Source organism: Lolium perenne, chromosome 4 (assembly GCF_019359855.2).
Source record: "Lolium perenne isolate Kyuss_39 chromosome 4, Kyuss_2.0, whole genome shotgun sequence".
NCBI lineage: Eukaryota > Viridiplantae > Streptophyta > Magnoliopsida > Poales > Poaceae > Lolium > Lolium perenne.
Genome location: NC_067247.2, coordinates 83,800,590 through 83,827,614, shown reverse-complemented (window position 1 = coordinate 83,827,614; position 27,025 = coordinate 83,800,590). Strand labels below are relative to the sequence as shown.

The 27,025-nt window shown below is 41.6% G+C and overlaps 2 protein-coding genes and 2 long non-coding RNA genes across 4 annotated transcripts; 1 reads left to right on the top strand and 3 right to left on the bottom strand.

Moving 5' to 3' along the window:
* Nucleotides 1-717: 717 nt before the first annotated feature.
* Nucleotides 718-1,374, bottom strand: LOC127346951 (uncharacterized). The gene has a single exon (XM_051373189.1). It carries the CDS (start codon nucleotides 1,372-1,374, stop codon nucleotides 718-720), a length of 657 nt encoding a protein of 218 aa, XP_051229149.1.
* Nucleotides 1,375-4,519: 3,145 nt separating this feature from the next.
* LOC127293161 (GPN-loop GTPase 3) lies at nucleotides 4,520-8,943 on the bottom strand. The gene is made up of 9 exons (XM_051322729.2): nucleotides 8,647-8,943; nucleotides 8,216-8,324; nucleotides 8,053-8,134; nucleotides 7,242-7,327; nucleotides 6,859-6,962; nucleotides 6,644-6,774; nucleotides 6,460-6,553; nucleotides 5,353-5,408; nucleotides 4,520-4,885 (listed from the first exon to the last, which is right to left on the bottom strand). Exons 1-9 carry the CDS (start codon nucleotides 8,689-8,691, stop codon nucleotides 4,786-4,788), a joined length of 807 nt encoding a protein of 268 aa, XP_051178689.1. The 5' UTR covers nucleotides 8,692-8,943; the 3' UTR covers nucleotides 4,520-4,785.
* Nucleotides 8,944-10,568: 1,625 nt separating this feature from the next.
* On the top strand, nucleotides 10,569-13,956 carry LOC127348475 (uncharacterized). The gene is made up of 5 exons (XR_007879793.1): nucleotides 10,569-10,802; nucleotides 11,138-11,414; nucleotides 11,720-11,828; nucleotides 12,226-12,286; nucleotides 13,615-13,956. It is a non-coding gene; the product is annotated as an uncharacterized lncRNA (long non-coding RNA).
* Nucleotides 13,957-16,106: 2,150 nt separating this feature from the next.
* On the bottom strand, nucleotides 16,107-18,269 carry LOC127348474 (uncharacterized). Its single transcript, XR_007879791.1, has 3 exons — nucleotides 17,504-18,269; nucleotides 17,004-17,186; nucleotides 16,107-16,486 (listed from the first exon to the last, which is right to left on the bottom strand). It is a non-coding gene; the product is annotated as an uncharacterized lncRNA (long non-coding RNA).
* Between the last annotated feature and the right edge of the window lie 8,756 nt (nucleotides 18,270-27,025).

The following is a 27,025-nucleotide window of genomic DNA, read 5'->3' as shown; positions in this document are numbered from 1 at the left end:
CTCCTCTCAGCCTGTCTCCCTCCCTAACCTCTCCACCATGTCTCCAGAGGCCCGTGTCAACTACCTCGCCGGTCTGAACATCGGCTTCTACGTCCACCACAAGCTCGACCTCGTCGGCGTCAACTACTCCATGTGGCGGTAGGACATGGAGCTCGCTATCGGGCTCCACGGTGTCGAGGATCACATCGCCGCCGACTTCGACGATCACGACGGCGATCGTGAGTGGCACCGCACCCAGTTCGTCGTCAAGCTGTGGATCTACAGCACCTGCACGCCGGAGTTCAAGCAGCTGATCATGGACACCAAGGCCACCGCTTTCGCCCTCTGGTCCACCATCGAGAACATGTTCACCAGCAACGTCTGCTCGCGCAAGGTGAAGCTCCTCTTCGAACTCCATGATCGGCATCAGGGCACCAAGTCCATCGCTGCGTACGCGTCTAGCCTCCAGCGGATCGCTCACGGCCTGCGCGACATCGGCAAGCCCATGGACGATGAAGATCTCGTCGTCTACCTCCTGCGCGGGCTCGACGGCCGCCACCGCACCGCGCGACAGCTCCTGGAAGAGCGGACCACCGTGCCGACCTTCGCGTCCGCCCAGTCGACGCTGCATCTCGACGAGGATCGCCTTGGTGGCCCTCGGGCCACCACTGAGCAGCCCACCTCCACCGTCTTCTACACCAACGGATCCCACGGCAGTCAGGGGTCCTATGGCGCGCCCTACGACGGTGGCCAGGGATCTGTGAAGGTCGGCACGGTGGTCCGCTCTTCCAGGAGCTGTCGCATGGTGCGGTGGCGGCCGTCGAGCCCGCGCAGGAGGTAGACGACGAGATCTTCATCGTCCATGGGCTTGCCGATGTCGCGCAGGCCGTGAGCGATCCGCTGGAGGCTGGACGCGTACGCAACGATGGACTTGGTGCCCTGACGCAGATCATGGAGTTCGGAGAGGAGCTTCACCTTGCCCGAGCGGACGTTGCTGGTGAACATGTTCTCGATGGTGGACCAGAGGGCGAAAGCGGTGGCCTTGCTGTCCATGATCAGCTGCTTGAACTCCGGCGTGCAGGTGTTGTAGATCCACAACTTGACGACGAACTGGGTGCGGCGCCACTCACGATCGCCATCGTGATCGTCGAAGTCGGCGGCGATGTGATCCTCGACGCCGTGGAGCCCGATAGCGAGCTCCATGTCGTGCCGCCACATGGAGTAGTTGACGCCGGCGAGGTCGAGCTTGTGGTGGACGTAGAAGCCGATGTTCAGGCCGACGAGGTAGTTGACACGGGCCTCTGGAGACATGGTGGAGAGGTTAGGGAGGGAGACAGGCTGAGAGGAGAGAGAGGAGGAGGTTTGGGAGGTTGCCGGCGACGAGGTGCCGGTCATGGCGGAAGCGTAGGTAGGATCGTTATCCTGATACCATGTAAGAGTCTATATTCAGTTGAAACTCTGTGTTGTATTCATCCTCGTGAGGGGTTACATATAGGAGATTACATGCACGAGGGAGAGGGAGAGAATACAGGGGAGATCCATCTAAAACGGATCGTGCACAAGTGCAGGTAGTGATAGATATGGAGCCAGAAGAAGCGGTCTCACGTGTGATTGTTATCACATGTCTAACACTGCCTTTGGCGTTCTTTGCTGTACTGCTTTTGAGTTTGCCGGTTCTAGCTTTTTCTAACAAAATAAAAATAGAATTGTAACAGAAGCGGACAACTGCTACGCCCGAAGTTGTAGGTCATGGTTTTAGCAAGCTGTAAACTGAACTACTTCGATTCTGAGAATCTAATTAATTTAAATTTAGTCCCTCGCGTAAAATTGCTTCGAGTAGCAAATCAGTCTTTTTTCCTCGAGGGTCTGCCATTAATCCTCACACAAGGTTCATCGGGCTTGCTTCTTGTTGTGCTCGATCAAAGAATGAGAAGCACTGAAACGAGTTGCTCGTCCAAGAAATCATAAAGATGAAACCAACAATGTCAGAAGTCACTTAAACCAACGAAGCGAAACTGAAAGGGTAATGAACCTGATCAACAGCGACAGAGATGAAAAGTATGTTAAATATAATAAACATGGTGCGTCCAACAGTTGAGAGAACGATGAGTTAGCATGCATATATCTTGGATTCAATCACCCTTATGCAAATGAATTTGGCAGAAGTATAACACGTTGTATGCGTAATTCTCATGATGCAAGTTGCCTATAGGGATTGGGGCACCGTGCCTTGCTCCTATAGGCTAAATTGGGCGCCAATCAATAGCAAGTTCGTTCATCTTTATCACATATGGTGACACCGCCCAACATGGCAAATTGCCCTGCTTTCATTCTTGTGTTATCTCATTATCTTGTGTTAATTGGCTTGATTAATGTTAATGGGAGCTAGAGCTATACCTAAGGCTGGTCATAGTGGTAAGTATCATATAGTAGTATCATGCATATGATACTATCTCTATAGTGGTTAGTATCATGAAGTAGTATCATAGTCATGCTATATTTATTGCTTTTTAGAATCTCAATGTAAATTTGTGCACAAGATTTGTTTGGCATTAACTTTTCTGTGACATGTGCTATGATACAGTATCTACCTATGTTACTCTAATCTCCTCTCTCCTCCTTAATTAGCTGCCACATCAGCATTTTTGTGGGACCAATGTGCATGATACTAGCTATGATACTAGCACTATGGCTAGCCTAAAAGCCTACATGACCGGTAATACCCACAATTAGAACCAACGGTGATCCTATTTCACCCCATTTGTTTATCATTTGTGTTGAAGGCATGTCGAGTTTGACAAGGAAGAGCACACAAGACGGCTCGCTGCAAGGAGTGCGGATCAAGAAAGAAGCACCCATAATTAATTGTTTTTCTGGTTATATGTACGACAGAATGCTACTAATATTTATTTATTTTTGAAAAGAGGGCAAAAGCCTTGGCCTATTCCATTGATTCACAATTTACATCAAATAAAAGAAAACATAAAGATACAACCCAAGCCTACTCTCTCGGCATCAAGTAATCCACCCGTTTAGCGCAGGCAAGGGCCCATAACTTAGCCTCGTTCCTAGTCTTCTCAAAAATCACCAACGGGGGTGCTTGCTTATCTCCCAAGTTCCATATGCTACCAATATTACAAGCATAGGAGGAAAGTGCCGAGTTTATCAAAAACATTCTATTGTTCAGCATTAGCGCGATTGGTTTATTTGAATATATCCTCCATTTTCTTTAGTAAGGGCTGCACCAGAAGACAGTCAAGGGGGGTGGTATTAAGAAAATCATTCAAATGACAAACGACGTTTTGAAAGTACAATGTGGTGAATCGAAACAAAGGGTAATTTAAGTGAGAGCTCATTTAAGTATTTCGTGCGGTCAAGAATTGAAGGAGGGATGACACATTCTTTCATCGTGGGGAAGGAAGTAGTAGTACTAATTAAGTCACTGGTGCAAGCCATCCCTGATGTACCGACATGCTTTTGCGACCATATAAATTCTCCCAAAAGGCAGTATTGGTGGGGGAAGCAAAATGGGCAAAATGATACCAAACCAAATCGAGTACCTTTGGGAGAAAATGACAGCTCCAAAATATTTGGGAGAGTTGGGTTTCAGATGCCAACATTTTTAGTCTTAACTCTTTCTGCTCGACAGGGACGGCGCTTACTTCAGCACCCAAATTCACTGACAGTGAGACTACTGAAAGCTATATACTGAGTATTAGAGTAACAAAAAGGACATTTCTCAAAATCGGATGGCAATTGTTGAAGGACGTGATGTGTTAAAGTTGGGTGAGATTAAGAAAAAAGTAGGTACTGGAAAAGCCAACGAGAATACGGGAAAAGAAATGGAGTCCTAGAGTTGGTTTCTGACCTCGTAGACTTGGCTAATAGAAATGGAAAAGTAATGGACAGTGAAGCCAGCTATTGCACATTCCACTAAGCTCCATGAACGAAGAAGATCGTTAGGATTGGCACTATGACAGAAATGGAGCCTTCCCACTTCTCAGTGAGATCCCAATACGGTAGCTAGGCACGAAGAGAAGATTGGCTTGAGCGAAGAGCAACTACTTCCGGTACAACAACTGCCTGGAGACTTCCCCAAAACTCAACCCCAACAGAGAAAGTCAGTTACAGTTCAGTATGAAGAAATCACCGGTATGTAAGTTATGTGGGCAGAAAACAGCACTTGGGATCATGCACCCCTAATTGCATCATGTATATTTTATCTTCATCCTCGAGAATTCATTGGTGTGCATGCAAACACTGGTTTGAAGGACAAATATAAAATTCCTGCATCCGCCAAATAAATTACTCTCCAATCCCTTTTAATTGACTCGGAGTTTAGTGCTCCCTCTGATTCATATTAATGGGCTCAACTTTGTCAAGATTCTTATGTATCTAGTTAAGTATTTAGATTAGATGCATGTGTATCTAGACAAAGTTAAGTCCATTAATATGAACCGGAGGGAGTACAAATTCTACTAAATCCGAGTCAATTAAAAAGGTTTGAAGGGAGTAGAGAAAAAGCAACAGAATGGGTGGATGGCTCGGGATATTTAGGCTATCACTATGTTTCATGTCCTTCAACAGCTCCAGAAGAGTATTTTACAGCAATATATAGCTTCCATCCACTAGCATAAATAGGTGACTTACACACTCTAGCAGATGCATTCTGCTTCGTCTGGTCTACGATTGAAATAGATAGATTGGTCTTCAGCCTGTTGTGCACTTCTGCATAGTGTGAATCCCTCCTCCCATTGAGATGCTACATGATACTAGCTAGTTTGTTGCCTCTGCGTGATAAAACGATTAGTCCTCATCAGCCTCAGGAATGTAGTCCCTAACCTTCACGTCAGCATCTTCTCCATACTGGATGCAACTGTCGATGTTTGACAGCACATATTGAATGCTGGAAAAGCAAGGATGGTAAGGGACATGAAAACAGAATCAGTATGTACAGACTCGAGACTAATTGATCCATACATGCCATGGAAATAACTGAGGGGTGATCTCAGCATGCTGTGGTATTACACATACTAATTAACCCAGCTATAGCACATGCAATTCAACTGAACAATCATCTCGCTATAGAAGCTTTCCCAATTCCCACCCAACTGTGTTCACTCCACAATTAGAAAACAAAAATCAAAGGCCAGACCAGTATATGACCGCAAAACACCATATTACTAGAGTAAATTGTGAAGTGTTCTACAAATATGATCTGTCAATGTTGCATCCGTAAGCATACTAGTATAAGCCGCATGTGCAGGGATCAAAATTTTAAGTGGCAAAGGGCATTTGACGCACACCCAAAAAACACTATGTAAAAAGGCTTTGACATTTGGGAATTGTAACCAAGAAAACAAACAGCATTACCTGCTCTCTTTTCTCAAGTCAAGTGGTATGAAATTCACCATGCTGTAATCATCGACCTACAAGATTGTAGTACTGGCATCAATATTGGATACCTAACGAACAAGAATATAGGAAAACAAATGGAAAAAATGAAGCACATGAAAGACAAGTGGCATCTCTATGCTGATATGTACAAAGAAATAAAACAAGGTAACTACATTAATACAGCCATCTATTCCAAATGTTGACCTAGAGCATGCCAACATGAATTTCTCGGTCTCGTACACCTTCACACACCGATAAATCAGCCCAAGGAAGAGCCCAAAAATGACACCACTATTAATAGGTAAACTGTATTATTTTTCCTAGACCATGAACTTCATGCTGGGCTTAACAAAATAATAAGTAACGATCAGAAAGTGGAATGCTATCACTACTGAAGGAGTAAAAGAAAGCATGTGTGCGAAAATCCCTGCAATCTTCACGAATCCATAGATACCTACTGTAGGTTCCTTCAAATAATGGTATTTGCACAAATCGAAGCTCTCTAAAGCTTTTTATCTACTTATAAGTTCGAGAAGTCCAGACTCCCCAATCACCATAGCCAAACATGGTATTCGCACAAATCAAAGCTCTCTAAAGCTTTTTATCTACTTATACGTTCAAGAAGTCCAGACTACCGAATCACCATAGCCAAACATAGTTTTGGTTATCTAGCTGGAATATAAATTGGCACGGGCTATCATGCTAGACAGGTTAAACTTCCTGGCCTAACTTCAAATAAAGCAAAGGCGAGTTGGCCACAGTTCATGGAATCACAACAGAAGTGCATCATGGAACTCAAAACATAATTTTTAAGCAAGTCAGTTTTACTAGTGCATGGTCAGAGCTCAGATGCCAGAACTTAATGGGTCGTTCTAAATGAAAACTTAAGCCATGTGTCATCAGAGAAAATCTAACCACGCTGATATTTTCATTAATATAAGTCCAATGCAGGAGATACAAGTCCAGTAATTATGAGTGTAGGACATAACAGACGTAGCTGACAGCAATATATTGACAGTTACAGGGCTACATGAAGGATGAAATTCTACAGAATTAAGAATTTCAGGTTCATAGAAGGCATACCAGATCAGCCAAAGCCTTGTTTAACTTGCCAAACCGAGGTGCCATCTCTCGATTCAGCTGTGACAGAAGAACTGCTGCCTCTGGGTTTAGATAGCTAGAAATACAAAAAAAAAAAAAAGTCGTACAAAAAGGGGCGACTTTAAAACGTTAGAGCGAAGCAAAGCGTAAAAGAATGATAGCATACTCTTCTACATCTTTTTTGTTTGAAACCAGGTCCATCTTCGAAAGGATGTTGATATGAGGAAGTTCAAGTTGAATCATAGCAGAAAGAGAAGCCATGCAACCACTAATGTATTTGGTTACATCACTGACAAACTGCACCAAGAAAAACAAACAGAAATCAGCCTGGGTTTGGAGTCCAATGTTGTCATAAAAGAAAACTGTATTAGTGATTCAAACCTGCGAATCCAAAAGATACACAGCGCAAACAGTGAAATTTTTCCGTTTCAGATACTCGACAAAGTTACGTAGAACTGGAACATGAGTGAAGAGTTCAATCTGGCCTGCCAAAACAATATGTGGAACCTTGGGTTAACCTTTTTAGGTAATGTTAAGCAAGCTAGGTATGTCAGACTTTCCATACAGTAAAACATGCTACAGAACCACAGAAGAGATGGATTAAGATGGCAACATGTACACAGTTAGTGCACAAGCATAACATAATAAGTAAAGAAAAACTCATTAGACTAGGCCCATGCAGGTGTTTATGTGTAAAGAATAGCAGGTGACATGAAGTTAACAAAATATAATTAGAGCATGAAAACAGGCATTATGACGATTACCTGGACAGTCAAACACAAGATAGTCATCGTCCAAATAGTTCTCCAATTGTTCATCCAACCAATCATCCAAATTGTCTTCAAGGTGCCTAAGGGTTTCTTAAGGAAACAACAACTGCCAGCATAAGATCCTCTAAAAAAAAATCGTTGCCAATATAAAAATGTTCACATCCTCTTGGAATTGCATGATCAAAATGAATTTGGTCAGAGCCTAGATTACAAATGTAGCTCTTTTTCTTTGACTTTTGAGTACAAAAACATAAGGGAATAATAAAATTGGCAGCACAACAGTGCCTATCAATCTTGTGCATAAAGAAACATTCCTAGCAAATGACTTGAACAAATGGAGCGGAAAATTGAAACAATAACTGAAAGTCATAGTATCTGCTATTGGGATAGCAAATCATGCGGGCAAAGTGAAAGTATTTGCTCTTGGAACATATGCATACAACTATTGCTGGTGAAAAGTAAGCAGAAGGTAAATATAATTTCTAGGCATAATGAAGCATATTTGCGACCATCCCACCAGGACGTAATAAAGCACTAGCATGATCTAGAGGATCGTCCAGATCCAGTGACAATTTACCAAGCAAGTAGGGTCTTCCAAAATTAATATGTACCACATCTGTGAGCCTCAGGGTACTCGCAGAACAATTGTCAGTGATGTGCTACAATAGCAAATCTGCCGCAGCAGCCTAATGTTGCAACTCCAACCCCATTATAGGTACCAAAGTGAAACGACAGGGGCACTTCATAACTAAATACTAGCTTGGAAGGAAGACAACAATCAACATGCTTTCACACAATAGGATACTCCATGCAGTAGATGAGGCCGCCGTTCGGCCCCATCCCAAGCTCCTCCATGACATCATCCAACGAAATGAGGTCTCTGATATCTACAAAAATAAGACCGAAAGAAGCTGAGTAAGAGGCATATCTAAATATGAGCACAGAGGCATAAAGAAATATAGTCTTACCGGTAGATACAGGGTAGCTGAAGTGCTCTGCGGCTGGATCCAGATTGACCATGTGAATCCTCCTGCCCACCGTCTCGCAGTGCTGGAACAGACCGGAGCAGTAGGTGGACTGCACAGCAATGACAGTAAATTAGAACACGCCATTTCTTCTAGGCTTGTCCCTAGTCGCTCTAACATCAGGTTCAACCCACTTCGATCAGGCGGGTTACCCCGAATATGTGTCGGTACATAGCTATCTCACTCCAGTGGACTTGACTAAACCCTAGATAAATAAATAAAAATTAGAAGTAAACAAGTATTTCGGCTGGAATCACCTAAAATACTAGGAAAGAAACCGAAACCCAGAAGCAATCAACAGCACAAAACAAACAATACTCCTCGACGGAATTGAATGGAGCATGAACCGAAAAGGAAGTGGGCGAGGGGGTAACCTTGCCGCTGCCGGCTGGGCCGATGACGAGCTGCGCGAAACCCATGGCGCCGCGGGGCTGTCGGACGAGTGGGGAGGGGGAGGGGGGTCGGGGTAGGGTTTAGAGAGAGGGGAAGGGGGTGCTGGGTTGAAGCAGGAGGGGGGATTAGAAGGCGGAGGAGATGGCGGCGGCGCACCAGACGAGGGCAGCGAGGAGGGTCCCGATTAGGCGGCGTCTCCCGGAGGTTGGTCGGCGTTGGCTGGCTCGCGTCGCGGGGTTGGAGACGAGACGAGAGCAGAGGAGGGTTTGTGGCGGCTGGGAGTGGGAGTGGGAGTGGGAGTGGGAGTCGTGTGGAGCGTGTTGGGCTTGGGCCACAACTACACCGAGTCCGGACTACCGCTATACGCCGCGGGTCAATTTGCTTGCTTGCGAGCCGGTTTTCCAACCACTTTTTTGTGTTTTGGGCTGACAATCTGACATGAACCCTAAAGCTGCTTTGGGGAGGCTCGCGAGGAATGCCTAAATTGACCTTTTCCACTCGTGCAAGGCGCCGATGTGCGCAAAGAGAGAAATAGCTTGCGGTGGAGCAAGCGCCATGATGGCAGGAGCTGAAAAATTAGCTCCGTCGTTTGGCAAGATATGTAGCCTCATTATCCTCTTATTAGGTGTCATGCACGTCTCGGCTAATATGAACCTAATGTAATAGAAAAAAATAGAACAATGAATGTTCTTTTGAGATAAATACATAATGGTCTACTTTAACAATCGAAAGGATGTCATCAAAATTATAAGCTCCAGCGTGGCAGCGTAGCCGGTGAGAGAGATCAAGAGAACAAAGAATAGCATGGATCTTTGTGGTAATTAATGTAAGCGCATATTAATGTTCTTTTCTCACAACACCAACTTGTAAAAGGTATTAATGTAAGCGCATATCACAGACCGGGCAGACTGATCTTAATTAGTTTCAGCTCGGGCCTGTGGTCCGTACGCGTGCATATACATATTTATTTGTGGGCATGCACCCTGTGAAGCACCAATGATAAATCATGATGCCAAGTGCTAAACTATAGAGTGCTACTCTGAAACAAGTAGTTATATGAGCACATGCAAGATTGCGTGGTGGTGCTTTCTACCAAATCGCCTATGATAATTTGCAACGTGGAATATCTATAAGACATGTACTTAGGGACGTGCAGGGGACGGATACTAAGATACTCCATGACTCCAAACAGATACATAAATTCTGCTACACCATACTGGCACAACATGTTAAAACAAACTCCGGAAAAGAGGACTTGTGTATTTATCCCGAAACAACAATAATACCTCAATACTTTTCAGTAGTCTTGAAATCGTGCAAAACAGAATTCGTAATCTACGAATATAGATACACAGTTAATGAAGAATAATAGACTCAACTTTTACATGACAATATGAACAAAAAGGATCTCTTCGAGCTATAAATGATCAGCTTCAGTAACATAAGTACATCCTATTGGCTTGATGGTAAATTTACCTGAACCATTTCTTCATATGTGAACCGCTACTTATTGCTAGTAACATGAGTATTAGAAAACTTATTGCTTCCTGTTACTTAAGGCCTCTCCTAGAACAACCAAAAGAGCAAAGGAGATAATATTAGTTAACAGTATAACTGGTCTACTTAGGAGCCTCCACAGCGATTTGGCGCTCTTAACCGTCAGATCTTACTGCCAACGCTCCTGATCGTCTCTGTATTCACGCAGCTTCACTGAACTCGTTTAGCCCGTGAATTAGCGTCAAATGGGCCGGCCTACGTTTAAGGGCGGCTACTCGGCAGGTCGAATTAGACCATTTCTCATGGTTCGGGCCGCGATAAGCTCTGATGGGCCGGTCCTGCTTCAGACCTTCTATTTTCTTCCGCACCGGAGGTTTCCTTTCCTCTCCCCACCGCTGCCGTTTCCCCTTCGCCTGCTTTCTGCCCGCGATTGACGGCGGCCAAAAACCGGCAAGGCGAGGCAACGCGAGCACAACCGCAGTTGGGGTGCTTCCTATGGTGACCTGGGGCTTTCGCAAGGCGGTGGCGTCGCTGCAACCATCCTGCCCCACACGGTCTGTACGCGACGGCGAGCAGTCCAGCATATTCTTCGTGCCCCCAACCCCCAGCGTAGATGGCTGGGGATTAAAGAATTCCTAGAGTACGAGCTAACCCCTTGCAGTTTGATAAGTATCCTCACTGTTCATCATATCCTTTTGGTTGAACACTCAGGTCCAGCCTCGTTTCGCTATGCCATTTCACTTAGTTGATGTTTTATGGTTGTATTCCTAGCTAGCCTGCCAATATGATTCTGTGTGTCTTGTGTGCTCAATCCAATGGGGATGAGAACAGCAAGTCACTTAAGATCTATGTTTTGAGGCTAATTCACTTACGATATTGTTTGGAAAAATCTATCATTTCTACCATTTATTTAAGTTAGAATATACAATGCATGCCCACCCAATAACAGATATATTAATTTAGTATTTCTTGCAGGTACTTCCATGACGCTGAATCAGTTCTAGCTCTAGGCACTCATCCTATATATTGGACCTTCAGATACCACACCGTCTTCCTAGATTAGTACGGATCTGAGACGTGTGACCTGCTGAGGGAACAAGCGGGGCAACTTTGTACAAGAACTCGACCTCACAAGTCACAACCAGCCGACCACTAGATCCTCACTACCAGCGGGCACCGACCTTCACCTCGCCATGACGCTCGGCAACCACAGCGACCTCTTCGCCTCTGTGCAAGCTGATCTTGGTGACTGGTGAGCTCCTTTGCAACGCCTCACTACACCCCTCCTAATGCATGTACTCATTTTTCTTGTCCAAACTGGTGGTTGATGTAATGATGTATGTGAATTCTGAAGGCACTCTTCTGTTTGTGTGAATCAAGGTTCCTGATGTTTGTGAATCCCATAGCATGCACATGCCGTATTTGAAAGAGAATAAAGTACTTTAGTAGGGATTGAAGTTAACATATTAAATCTTCAGATTTGTACACCTTACTCCTATGCAAAAAATTCAATCACCAGACTATTGATTATGTTTGCTTCATGGCCACTTGTTACAGGAAGGGATTATGCCTGTTCTATTGGCAATCTGCAAGCCCAAACATTCCCCTTGCATGACTGCAGGGTTGGATGTCATTATAGTTTAATTTTCAGAGGGCAACAGAAAAGGTCGAAATATTATTTGTCTTACTACAATTTTGATGGCAACAACCAGTTTACTTCGTTATGTTTATACGGAAAACAACTGTTGGGTCTTCATGAATCACATTAATTTAAAAATGAAGCAGTCAAATCATTAATTAAATGTAAGACTGTTATCTCAAGGAGAAGGCATAATCTTACTTGCAAGTTTAAACATACAAAATCTATATTGTATTCCAATCAAAGTTCTGAACTGTGCATAATATCCCGATCTCTTGCGCGCTTCTCAGTCTAACCAATCTTGTACTTCCCTGATGCACGCGTTGAGAAGTGTTCTAGCTTGTTTGGTACTAGATTTTGAGCACATGAAAATTATTCAAGCTTTACTTTCTTATTATCTTAGTGCTTATCTTTGTTGGTGCAGAAGCAAGAGAGTTCACTGAAAGAAGCAGACAAATTACCAATGCCCGCACCCCGTCCTCGAGGTATTTAGAATTTGTTGTGTTCACAATTTAGCCCAGTATCATAATTAGATATGTTTTACAATCTGATCTGAAATATTTTGAACAATGCTCCTACGATTGGGAACCGAAAAATTCTAACCATAAAATCATGTACTATTATTGAAACACAACTAAATAAATGAAATTCTAAAACAAGAAAGAGTATGTAAAGTTTGATAAACCAGGGTCATGTACTTCTCAGTTCAAATGGTTTTAGTGGGCATATCGTCTACTATTGTGAAATATGTTGCTATATCCTCAACACGTATATTTTACAAATAAGCCACAGTACAACTCAATTATCGCGTTTCCTTTAGATTTCGTTTGGAGTATAATTTATTTTTGATTTCCTGGTCTCATCGAATCTTTAGTACTAATATTCCTATATAGCCCTTGATGCTCCTCAGTCGGCACTGTTGTATTCCCTTTTATTACACTGAAGTAACTCTTTTTACTTGGTTTTGTTTTCTGCAAGTATATGGGATACATTATACTCGCGAGTGCAAAATTTGAACCTTATCTAGGAGTAGTTCACATTGCCATAATGCGTGTTTTGATAATCTATGATGTCTAGCATCACTGAATTAAATTTGTTTCATTCACATGCTATCGTCTTCCTTTATGTATGCTCAATTGTTTCTATGCAATGTTACTGATGTAATGGTGCTTCTTTTATACGAAGTATGAATTGGAATGCAGTATATTCGTATTTCACATGATTACCTTACTGCGATCAGGGCATGTCGCATGCAGTATATTCGTATTTCACACATGCACCCTGGAATGTGAAACATGAGTTGCAGACAATGTTGCCAGTGAAGATGTTGTTTGTGGTCTGATCAAATTTGAATTGGAGTACTTGATCGAGTCATAAATGTTGTTGGCTTGAGATGTGCAGCAGGTGTTTGACATATATAATTTATTTAGTATTTTTTATGACTTGTCATGAAACAAACCCACAAATGAACAATTGCTCTTGTGACTTATAAATGAAGCACATGAGGCTCTTTTCTTAAAAAAAAGATAAGTTATTCTTCCTTAGTTTCATATATATTATGAGTTACATGCAATATTTATTATGTATTGGCATAGTTAATAGGAGAAGATCCTGCCTTTTCTTACCTTTTATTGGTATCCTAAAGTTTCTATCTTCTCTTAACTTTTGTTTGGTAGTGTAATGTTTGTGGTGTTAAATTGTACCCTCTAATAACAATTGAAAGCATCATTTTATTGTCTTTGTTTCATTTGGTTTCAACTAAAAATATTCAATTCTTAAAGAAAGTTCCTTACAGTAACTGTAATTTTAGCAGTTTCATCTTTATTCCGTAAGGATGGACGGGGCATGGCAATGCGAGCCACGGATAATGGTGCTAATTGAGCTGAATGAGCACATCGGCAGCGGCAGCAAGGACATCAATAGACTATGTTGAGCAGCTCAATACTATGGCTCCTCTATGGCTGACCTGATCTAGGACACGTATCTATTTTTGATTACGTATTAAGTCATTGTGGAGTAGAATGGTCACTCTATGCATTCTGATGGAGATGATTGTTGCTTTATGCAAGTGAACTTGGCAGTAGCTTCATTGTCATGGAAATTCAAGTTCTATCTTGGGTATGTCATATTAAACACTTATATTCCTCGCGTTCAACTCTTTCCTTGCTATATTATTGTCTTTTATTTATTTTTCATTGCCATGTTTTATTAATAATGAGCTTATAGAAATTCTATGATCCTATTCTTAAAGTTCACGGGCGCGGCAACGCGCGCTATCATGATCTAGTTAGTATTTATGCTCCAAACACAATCAAGATATAACAAGCAGGTTCATCACCTGAATGAACCGTAACCTTGGGTTAACAAAACGGTAGTCATCATAAACACTACCCTTTCTGCAGATTCATTCTCCTAACTTAGTGTGATAACAAATTCACTCCCAAACAATATAGAAAAGACAGAAAACAGAGGAATGTAAGGTGTTACTAACTTCAGTATTTACAACAATATGAAACCATTTGAGAAATGTAAAATCTCTCTAGGTGTCGTTAACTTCAAAATAGATGTAAGAAGACACAAAGAACACAACTATCATATCCTGCAATGGAGAATAAGCCCAATATAGGAAGTGGAAGATGGCACAACAATAGATTCTTCTTCCTATGACCTGTGTAATGCAATCTGTATTATATTAAATCAGGTATGCAAATCCTGTCTAAAATAAGTGTCACAACTTTGTCTACATACAAATGTATCCTGTAGGCCCTTGGCTCCAGCCATTGCCCACAGTGTCGCTTCCTCGTTGATCTTGGCAAGCAAGCTCTGAAGTATAAATTAAACTTAAGCATAGCACAACTTAGTAGGAACAATTTGGTGCAGAACTAATAGAGAAGGTAGAAGGAACTTAACACTGTATATTGTACTTGCATGAGCAAATGGTTGCAGATAAAATATACGCTATTGTGGAATTCCACTCGAAAATCATTGCACCGGACTGCAATACTATTGACCATGTATTAATTAGCTACTCCTACAAATTTCCGAAGCTCATTGAAGAAGAAAAGATCTGAACCTTCTATTTGTTAGATTGATTTGAAAGCTCAGATAAGATATATACCACACAATATATGGAGAGAGCAATTCGTGCGACATGGTAACTCACCTTCGAGACCTACTAATTCCCTGGGAACTCCTACATGTATTGTAGCTTTGGCTGGGAAATCACGGTCTTCAGGTTAGCCTATCAAAAATGGCCTTCAGGTGGTTCAGTAGAAAATGGCTAACGGAGAAGTCAATTGGTACATCAAAATGAACACCCGCGTTCGATCCAAACAGAACGGAGCACACATGTATGGATACAAATCCAAATTTGTGGATGATATGTAGTTCAAAAAGTGTAAGCAAGTGCTACCTGTGGAGTTGTGCCGTGGTTAATTTACAATACGGAATAAGAACTCACCTTTGTTTGTGGTTCCCCAAACACAAGTATACAGTGCAGAAGGGCATAAACATATTTCTACTAAAAAGCAGTCCTTTGTGCGTGGATTGGGTACTAATTGCAGCATGATTCAGTAATCAAAGTAGCTACTTGTAGATCGAAGTATACTCACGATGATATAGGATCGCATTGGTTAGACCCATTCCATCAAGATGTGTGGCCTTTGCAGAGCGGCTGCGGCAGATTTTGCATCTCCTGCGTGGAAAAACTGTCTCGCTGTTGCTTGCGGCTGCGGCCGTCCGTGTTTTTTGTGCGCGGCAGCAAGCGGGCATCGAGGTTTGGGCACGGAGGCACAGATCGTGGGCGGCTGGTGTGCGGGCGTGGAGGCGCAGGGCGCGGACGCCGTGGCGTGGGCGTGGGGTGCACAGGGCGGCGACCCGCTCGTGGGTGGAGATCGCGGACGGTGAAGGAGCACAACCTCGCACAAAGAACGGTTGCTGCGAGGAAAGCGAGATTAGCGGAGTAAGTTGCGTTGGATATCGGGTGGAAATCCAGAAGCGATGCCGCCACGTTTGACGGAGAAGTGGTGGGGAGAATGGAAAGATCACGTCCGTACGATGTGATTGGATGTACGGTGTAGATGTAATTTTCCTACGGCACTTCGTGCCTTTATAAGTAGTAGAGATAAGTCGGTCACCATTAGTGAAGAATACCTGTTCGAAAAAAAATAGTGAAGAATAAATCAACCCTCGCTTTTCCTGCGAACCTCTGGATGCCCTGCTCTGTCACACTGTCCTTTGAAGAGTGCATTGCGTGTAGCATACTATGTAGTGACATTGCCAAATATGGTTGTCAGCCCGATGATCTTAAAGAAAAAGTATTGTTCATATTATGCACCATGCAAGCTCTATAACGTTGCATATGAATTAGGAACAAATAAGAATTTCATCTAGCTTCCTAAACAAATCACCTGAGCAAGACCGAAAGAGTTCCATCATAAAAAAGTGTTCAGGCCATAACTACTAAATAAAGCATTAGCAAAAACAAATTATTAACACGACACCCAAACAGGGACCAGAAATGCCAAAATAAAAAAATAAGTCGGGGTTGGCCGGTGGCATGGTTGGCGGCGACAGCTCGTCTATTTACTGCCACACGCAGGCACGCCGAGGCCGCGCGCAGTGAGGAACTCGGCATCCTCTCGCCTTGCTTCAAATTCCAATATGTTCGCAGGTGCATCAAGCTTCTGCGCATGATTAAATAATTTCAAGAAATTAGCACAGTATGATGTATGTTCAGAATAAGCTAATTTTGGTTTTTGCCAATTTGCGGCCAATAATTCACACACTTAACACTTTTCAGTAATAATATAGCATATATTAGAATTATAACTTCAAGTAAGTGGTCAGAACAAATTACACATACGAGCTGTCAATTAACGGTCATCAGTTGTGATCCATGCACAGTATTAAAATATATGATTCCATAAATCAATTTACCGATCCACTCTAGCCAAGACTGGCTTCATCATACATTACATGGACTCAGTTGTTACAGTAAGGGTAATAATTGAACTACACACTATTTGCATCATCACACCGTTTGTAGCTATTTTTCGCAATAACTGAGAACTGAACTAAAAAATGGTCAAGGTCATTTAGCTCACCTTAGGTGACTGGTCCAAAATGAAGAAGCGTTTCTGCTTTGCACCATGTAAGTATATATGAATAACTCAATCACAAACATCACCAGAAAATACCTACCTGTGGATGTGGACCTCGGCATCGAAGCTTCCGTAGCGTGTCGCGGGAGCCCGTCGACACAGAGGCTACCACCTGCGTCACCTCCAAAGGTTGTGGTCATCAATGCGTGCACCAGCCTCTCTGTGTGGGGCTTCCACAACGGAACTCTAACCCGCCATGGACATGACGTCAGAGCTCATCTACCTGAGCAGCGAGGGGTAGTCAGTATACACATGTACGCATATATTGGAAAGTCTAATTGTATATATGTGTGTGACTACCAGAGCATGTAAAATGGGATGAACAGTGCATATTGCTTAAGTAGAGAACTAAAAATGCCACCACGCCAGAACAGATCACAAAATCTTCAGTCCTACTGCAATCTAATCAGGGGACTAACAAATCTCTACCTCTTTAGTGTACCTAACAAATGTATTGGAAAGTGAGCATGTGCAGAAAACAAATCCAATTGAAAATTTTCCTTTGTTGTTTAGTTCTGTCAGTTGAGATCTAGGACTTACGCAAGCTTTCTGTAAACAAAGAAGCCATTGTGGTGTTTGACACAGCACACTCTAGCCACACGAGTGGAATACTTGCTCCCTGCATATATTCAGACATATATACGATTGAGAGTCTTGAGGATATTTCAGTAGGCCATGGTAGTAGTGCTATGACAGAAGTTCCAACAATTTAATCATTTGATCATATAACCTTAAGAAAAAATAATTTGCCAAAATTTGAAGAGGAAACCTGGAGGAGACACTATCCAGCGTTAGACAGAGGCAGGGAAGCCTCCCTCTAAGATAAACTGACAGACCTTGGTGGCGAACGACAGATGAGCGGAGGCAGTGGCGTCCTCGCGTCAAGCAGGGCGACGGCGCGCAGGGCAGCAGTGAGGATACGCGTACAGCGGTGCAGGGGCGTCGGCATCCTCGAGTTGTGCAGGCCGGGCAGCGACGCGCTGGGCGGCGCCGGACTTGGAGGTTGGACGGCGCACTCGCCCGTCGGCGGGCTGGTGCGAGGCAAAGGGATGGTGTCGGCATGGCCGTGCTCCGCCGTAGAAGCTCAAGCTCCTCGGGCGTGGCCGGAGGAAGAGGGGTGGCGGCGACCTACACAACTCTTGCAGGCGATGAGGAGCCCACGGGAGGCCGGGAGACGGGATTCACCGGCGGGAGGCATGATGGGCAGAGAAGGCAGCGGGAACTCATGGGAGAGAGGGCGGCGGAGGATTCGGCCGGAGCGAGGAACCCTAGCCTGTACGCTTGGTTCTGGCAACAAAAGAGGACGGGGAGAGGGTAACGCTCGGGTTGGGCCCTTGGACAACAGACAGCCCATGCTGGAAATTGGACAAGCGAAACGACGGGGTGGGAGGGTAAAATCGTCTAAGAAAATATGCATGACGAAATCCAACGACCGGAGGAAACAGAACACGTTCTTCCTTTTAACTAGTACAAATGCCCGTGCGTTGCTACGGGTACTCAAATTTTATTTCTCAATGAATATATATATATAATCCACATCTTAGTATGAAACTTTAAAACAAATCAAGAATATCATAATATACTACATCATGATAATACCGAACGCAATAATAAGACATCATTGTTGTGCATCTGCGTGGTTCAAGTTCTAGATCTTCTTGTTGCTCTTTCACGGTAAGTCTCGCACCCGTGTTATGGACCGTCATAACTATCAACTCAACAATTTCTTATTTTGGATGTATAATAAATTTGTCTGTTCTTTGCAACATGAGAAAAACATGGCATTTGTTGTCAGTTAAGAAGCATGATAGTTAACCTTGTTGTGGTCCACCAAGCAAATTGCTCACCATCCTCCACTCATTCCCCTCAGCTCCTTGGTTGTCCATGTCACATTGCTCAAGCCTTGCGGTTTTAAAGGATAGACTATGCAGCGAACAATTTTTTTGGCTATTTGGTACAACTTGTTTTATTCTCTTACAAAAGTTCGCAACTCCTTGTGTTACAAAATCTCTCTCAAAATTTCAATCATAATAGAAGTATTTGTTTACAAGAACAGTTAGGTAGTATCATTTGTCCTTACAGGCTTACAAACTACTCTGCGGAGTGCATATCTCATAACTTGCATATGTTACAACTTTTTGTCCAATTAAGTTATCCTTTTCAATACTTTCATTTCTAAGCATGTTTTCTCTGTAAATTTTTCAACTTATCAGACTTTTCCATTTAACCATATAATTTCCTTCACAGATAGAAGTCAAAATCTTTTAACATCATAGGTCATTGACTTGTTATTTGACTATTATATTTAGATGTCTTGCATCAATACTAAATAAGTTCTGAACTAATTAAAGTACTACAAAACATGGGATTTGTGCTACGAAACGGAAATTCTTCTTCACATCCACCTCGTATTCATGCTAGTGTGGATGTCGAGTGAATCACATCTGAAACAACCACACATCAAAATGTCCATCGAATATTTGCATCTACTCATAGTACAGTTTCTAAGAGCTTTCAGATAATTTAGATAAATTCACTTCAGATAATTTAATGCAAGAGCTTCATTTCAAAGATAGAAAAAGATAGAGATCCACAAATATACATATTGGAACAAAATAAATTGTATGCATATATATCTCATAGGCACTCCACTTTATATCTGCAAACCCAAGGAAATTGTAAGCAGTCAATTCGAGCTCCTAGATCATTCTTTTGAATCAATTCCATAATACTTGGTGCATATTAATCCTAGCTAGGAGACAAACTTGAAGACAGAAAAATTTAGAGTGGCAAAGGGGCAATGCCTGATCTATACATAATCTTTGTCTTGAGCTGAAGTCGAGCGAGCCAGGTTCAAGCAACCGGCCTCCTAGTCATCATCCTACCTCTATTCTAGAGTTACTATCAATTAAACATAATCAGAAGTTAAATCAAGGGAACTGATAGCGAAGCCAAACTGCAACATTTTATTCTTATCAATTGACCGCTATATAAACAAATAGCATTTTCTTCTCATGCAATACGATGTTCAAAAGAGAATTCATCTGTACTTCTCAAATGGAGATAAGTACATGCACGTTGACAATCTCGATTTCAATTTGTAATTGGTCACTCGCAAGCACAAACCAGAATTGATATCCTAGAATTCATATAGTATAATTACTTTGAAGTGAGGCACTAAAAAATATCTGCATTAGCCATTGTCCTACAAAATTCAGTAAAGCAACATTTTCTCACTTTACCAAAAGTAAAGCAAAAAAAAAACGTGCAACTAAAACACAAAGGATGCAAACTCATGGGCATCTCAACAGTACACCAAATTAATTTGCAGGGTAGCGTCAATTATTTAATGTTCATCCATACTACTTGTTAAAGAATAAAAAGCTGGATGTCACTTAATTTAACCTAACACAAGTAATTTCATCTAGGAGCCAATCTAAAAAAATGATCGATAAATATGGCAGTTGACATCCAGGGATTTATAGACTTCAAAATGTAGGTACATATGTGCGAAATTTAATCTTAAACAAACAGTTTCGCATTGGTTAGCTTTGCTACCAAAACATATGTTTCCTGAAGGGACACGGTTTCACCTATGCAAGCACTAAAAAAGGGGACATATATAAACAAATAACCTTTTCCTTGGTCCAAGCTGTAGCTTGAAGTAACACATGAACATTATCATGGACAGATCAGCATTACAATCCCTGCATGTGTTGAATCCTTATAATGCAAGTAAACATGAGGCGTTTTGATCGAGACTAAATTCGGATTTACTGTACCGCGGTCGATGTTAACAGTGACCTCACACACAAGATGTTGATCATTGATACGTCTCCGACGTATCGATAATTTCTTATGTTCCATGCCACATTATTGATGTTATCTACATGTTTTATGCACACTTTATGTCATATTCGTGCATTTTCTGGAACTAACCTATTAACAAGATGCCGAAGTGTCGATTCTGTCATTGCTGTTTTTGGTTTCAGAAATCCTAGTAAGGAAATATTCTCGGAATTGGACGAAATCAACGCCCAGGGGCCTATTTTGCCACGAAGCTTCCAGAAGTCCGAAGACGAAACGAAGTGGGGCCACAGGGTGCCCAAACCCTAGGGCGGCGCGGCCCACCCCCTGGCCGCGCCGGCCTATGGTGTGGGGCCCCTGTGCCCCCTCCTGACTTGCCCTTCCGCCTACTTAAAGCCTCCGTGACGAAACCCCCGGTGCAAAGAGAGCCACGATACGGAAAACCTTCCAGAGACGCCGCCAACGCCGATCCCATCTCGGGGGATCCAGGAGATCGCCTCCGGCACCCTGCCGGAGAGGGGAATCATCTCCCGGAGGACTCTACGCCACCATGGTCGCCTCCGGTGTGATGTGTGAGTAGTCTACCCCTGGACTATGGGTCCATAGCAGTAGCTAGATGGTTGTCTTCTCCCCATTGTGCTATCATTGTCGGATCTTGTGAGCTGCCTAACATGATCAAGATCATCTATCTGTAATTTGTTCACCCAACATGCTGTTTATCTTATGGGAGAGACACCTCTAGTGAACTGTGGACCCCGGTCCAATTCTCTTTACTGAAATACAATCTACTGCAATACTTGTTCTACTGTTTTCTGCAAACAATCATCTTCCACACAATACGGTTAATCCTTTGTTACAGCAAGCCGGTGAGATTGACAACCTCACTGTTTCGTTGGGGCAAAGTACTTTGGTTGTGTTGTGCGGGTTCCACGTTGGCGCCGAATCCCTGGTGTTGCGCCGCACTACATCCCGCCGCCATCAACCTTCAACGTGCTTCTTGACTCCTACTGGTCCGATTAAACCTTGGTTTCTTACTGAGGAAACTTGCCGCCGTGCGCATCACACCTTCCTCTTGGGGTTCCCAACGGACGTGTCAACCACACGCATCAAGCAAATTTAAAGCGCCGCTTAAGTGAGATCAAGACACGCTGCAAGGGGAGTCTCACTTCTCAATCTCTTTACTTTGTTTTTGTCTTGCTTAGTTTTATTTACTACTTTGTTTGCTGCACTAAATCAAAATACAAAAAAATTAGTTGCTAGTTTTACTTTATTTGCTATCTTGTTTGCTATATCTAAAACACAAAAAAATTAGTTTACTTGCATTTACTTTATCTAGTTTGTTTTATTTACCGTTGCTAAAATGGCCAACCCTGAAAATACTAAGTTGTGTGACTTCACAACCACAAATAATAATGATTTCTTATGCACACCTATTGCTCCACCTGCTACTACAGCAGAATTCTTTGAAATTAAACCTGCTTTCTTGAATCTTGTTATGCGAGAGCAATTTTCTGCAGTATTAGTTCGATGATGTGCTGCCCATCTTAATAATTTTGTTGAACTATGTGAAATGCAAAAATATAAAGATGTAGATGGTGATATTATTAAACTAAAATTGTTCCCTTTCTCATTAAGAGGAAGAGCTAAAGATTGGTTGCTATCTCTGCCTAAGAATAGTATTGATTCATGGACTAAATGCAAGGATGCTTTTATTGGTAGATATTATCCCCCTGCTAAAATTATATCTTTGAGGAGTAGCATAATGAATTTTAAACAATTAGATACTGAACATGTTGCTCAAGCTTGGGAAAGAATGAAATCTCTGGTTAAAAATTGCCCAACTCATGGACTGACTACTTGGATGATCATCCAAACCTTCTATGCAGGACTAAATTTTTCTTCACGGAATTTATTGGATTCAGCTGCTGGAGGTACCTTTATGTCCATCACTCTTGGTGAAGCAACAAAGCTTCTTGATAATATGATGATCAATTACTCTGAATGGCACACGGAAAGAGCTCCACAAGGTAAGAAGGTAAATTACATTCGAAGAAACCTCTTCCTTGAGTGATAAGATTGATGCTATTATGTCTATGCTTGTGAATGATAGGACTAATATTGATCCTAATAATGTTCCATTAGCTTCATTGGTTGCACAAGAAGAACATGTTGATGTAAACTTCATTAAAAATAATAATTTCAACAACAATGCTTACCTAACAATTCTAGTAACAACTATAGGCCATATCCTTATAATAATGGCAACGGCTATGGTAATTCTTATGGGAATTCTTACAACAATAATAGGAGTTCACCCCCTGGACTTGAAGTCATGCTTAAAGAATTTATTAGTACACAAACTGCTTTTAACAAATCTGTTGAAAAAAAGCTTGGGAAAATTGATATACTTGCTTCTAAAGTCGATAGTCTTGCTTTGATGTTGCTCTTTTGAAATCGAAAGTTATGCCTAATGAAAATCATCATAATAAAATTGTTACTACAGCAAATGCCATCCAAGTTAGAATTAATGAGAATATAAGATTAATGGCTGAACTGCGTGCTAGGTGGGATAGAGAAGAAAATGAAAAACTAGCTAAAGAGAAGAATGTAGCTAAAGTTTGGACTATTACCACCACTAGTAATGCTAATGCTACACATGTTGCTGCACCTCCTACTATTAATAATAAAAGAATTGGTGTTAGCAATGTTTCCACTTCTAATGCAAAGCGAGAAACTCACAAAAGCTAAAGCTGAAATTGTGATAAAGCTGCTGAAATTTTTTCCAACATTGGGGATGATGATCCCATTGCTTTAGATTATAATGGTTTGAATTTTGATGATTGCCACATCTCTGAAGTTATAAAGTTCTTGCAAAAACTTGCTAAAAGTCCTAATGCTAGTGCTATAAATTTGGCTTTCACACATCATATTACAAATGCTCTCATAAAAGCTAGAGAAGAGAAACTAGAGCGTGAAGCCTCTATTCCTAAAAAGCTAGAGGATGGTTGGGAGCCCATCATTAAGATGAAGGTTAAAGATTTTGATTGTAATGCTTTATGTGATCTTGGTGCAAGTATTTCTGTTATGCCTAAGAAAATTTATAATATGCTTGACTTGCCACCGCTGGAAAATTGTTATTTGGATGTTAATCTTGCTGATCATTCTACAAAGAAACCTTTGGGTAAAGTTGATAATGTTCGCATTACCGTTAACAATAACCTTGTCCCCGTTGATTTTGTTGTCTTGGATATTGAATGCAATGCATCTTGTCCCATTATATTGGGAAGACCTTTTCTTCGAACTGTTGGTGCTATCATTGATATGAAGGAAGGTAATATAAAATATCAATTTCCTCTCAAGAAAGGTATGGAACACTTCCCTAGAAAGAGAATGAAGTTACCTTTTGATTCTATTATGAGAACAAATTATGATGTTGACACTTCGTCTCTTGATAATACTTGATACACACTTTCGCGCCTAATAAAGGCGTTAAAGAAAAGCGCTTATGGGAGACAACCCATGTTTTTACCTACAGTACTTTGTTTTTATTTTGTGTCTTGGAAGTTGTTTACTACTGTAGCAACCTCTCCTTATCTTAGTTTAGTGTTTTGTTGTGCCAAGTAAAGTCTTTGATAGTAAAGTAAGTACTAGATTTGGATTACTGCGCAGTTCCAGATTTCTTTGCTATCACGAATCTGGGTCTACCTCCCTGTAGGTAGCTCAGAAAATTAAGCCAATTTATGTGCATGATCCTCAGATATGTACGCAACTTTCATTAAATTTGAGCATTTTCATTTGAGCAAGTCTGGTGCCATTTTAAAATTCGTCAATACGAACTGTTCTGTTTTGACAGATTCTGCCTTTTATTTCGCATTGCCTCTTTTGCTATGTTGGATGAATTTCTTTGATCCACTAATGTCCAGTAGCTTTATGCAATGTCCAGAAGTGTTAAGAATGATTGTGTCACCTCTGAATATGTTAATTTTTATTGTGCACTAACCCTCTAATGAGTTGTTTCGAGTTTGGTGTGGAGGAAGTTTTCAAGGATCAAGAGAGGAGTATGATGCAACATGATCAAGGAGAGTGAAAGCTCTAAGCTTGGGGATGCCCCGGTGGTTCACCCCTGCATATTCTAAGAAGACTCAAGCGTCTAAGCTTGGGGATGCCCAAGGCATCCCCTTCTTCATCGACAACATTATCAGGTTCCTCCCCTGAAACTATATTTTTATTCCATCACATCTTATGTGCTTTGCTTGGAGCGTCGGTTTGTTTTGTTTTTTGTTTTGTTTGAATAAAATGGATCCTAGCATTCACTTTATGGGAGAGAGACACGCTCCGCTGTAGCATATGGACAAGTATGTCCTTGGTTTCTACTCATAGTATTCATGGCGAAGTTTCTCCTTCGTTAAATTGTTATATGGTTGGAATTGAAAAATGATACATGTAGTAATTGCTATTAATGTCTTGGGTAATGTGATACTTGGCAATTGTTGTGCTCATGTTTAAGCTCTTGCATCATATGCTTTGCACCCATTAATGAAGAAATACATAGAGCATGCTAAAATTTGGTTTGCATATTTGGTTTCTCTAAGGTCTAGATAATTTCTAGTATTGAGTTTGAACAACAAGGAAGACGGTGTAGAGTCTTATAATGTTTTCAATATGTCTTTTATGTGAGTTTTGCTGCACCGGTTCATCCTTGTGTTTGTTTCAAATAAGCCTTGCTAGCCTAAACCTTGTATCGAGAGGGAATACTTCTCATGCATCCAAAATACTTGAGCCAACCACTATACCATTTGTGTCCACCATACCTACCTACTACATGGTATTTTCCGCCATTCCAAAGTAAATTGCTTGAGTGCTACCTTTAAAATTCCATAATTCGCCTTACAATATATAGCTCATGGGACAAATAGCTTAAAAACTATTGTGGTATTGAATATGTAATTATGCACTTTATCTCTTAATAAGTTGCTTGTTGTGCGATAACCATGTTCACTGGGGACGCCATCAACTACTCTTTGTTGAATTTCATGTGAGTTGCTATGCATGTCCGTCTTGTCTGAAGTAAGAGAGATCTACCACCTTATGGTTAAGCATGCATATTGTTAGAGAAGAACATTGGGCCGCTAACTAAAGCCATGATCCATGGTGGAAGTTTCAGTGTTGGACATATATCCTCAATCTCAAATGAGAAAATTATTAATTGTTGTTACATGCTTATGCATAAAAGAGGAGTCCATTATCTGTTGTCTATGTTGTCCCGGTATGGATGTCTAAGTTGAAGAATAATCAATAGCGAGAAATCCAATGCGAGCTTTCTCCTTAGACCTTTGTACAGGCGGCATAGAGGTACCCATTTGTGACACTTGGTTGAAACAGTGCATTGTGATGATCCGGTAGTCCAAGCTAATTAGGACAAGGTGCGGGCACTATTAGTACACTATGCATGAGGCTTGCAACTTGTAAGATATAATTTACATGATACATATGCTTTATTACTACCGTTGACAAAATTGTTTCATGTTTTCAAAATCAAAGCTCTAGCACAAATATAGCAATCGATGCTTTTCCTCTATGGAGGACAATTCTTTTACTTTCAATGTTGAGTCAGTTCACCTATTTCTCTCCACCTCAAGAAGCAAACACTTGTGTGAACTGTGCATTGATTCCTACATACTTGCTTATTGCACTTGTTATATTACTCTATGTTGACAATATCCATGAGATATACATGTTACAAGTTGAAAGCAACCGCTGAAACTTAATCTTCTTTTGTGTTGCTTCAATGCCTTTACTTTGAATTATTGCTTTATGAGTTAACTCTTATGCAAGACTTATTGATGCTTGTCTTGAAGTGCTATTCATGAAAAGTCTTTGCTTTATGATTCACTTGTTTACTCATGTCATATACATTGTTTTGATCGCTGCATTCACTACATATGCTTTACAAATAGTATGATCAAGATTATGATGGCATGTCACTCCAGAAATTATCTGTGTTATCATTTTACCTGCTCGGGACGAGCAGAACTAAACTTGGGGATGCTGATACGTCTCCGACTTATCGATAATTTCTTATGTTCCATGCCACATTATTGATGTTATCTACATGTTTTATGCACACTTTATGTCATATTCGTGCATTTTCTGGAACTAACCTATTAACAAGATGCCGAAGTGCCAGTTGCTGTTTTCTGCTGTTTTTGGTTTCAGAAATCCTAGTAAGGAAATATTCTCGGAATTGGACGAAAT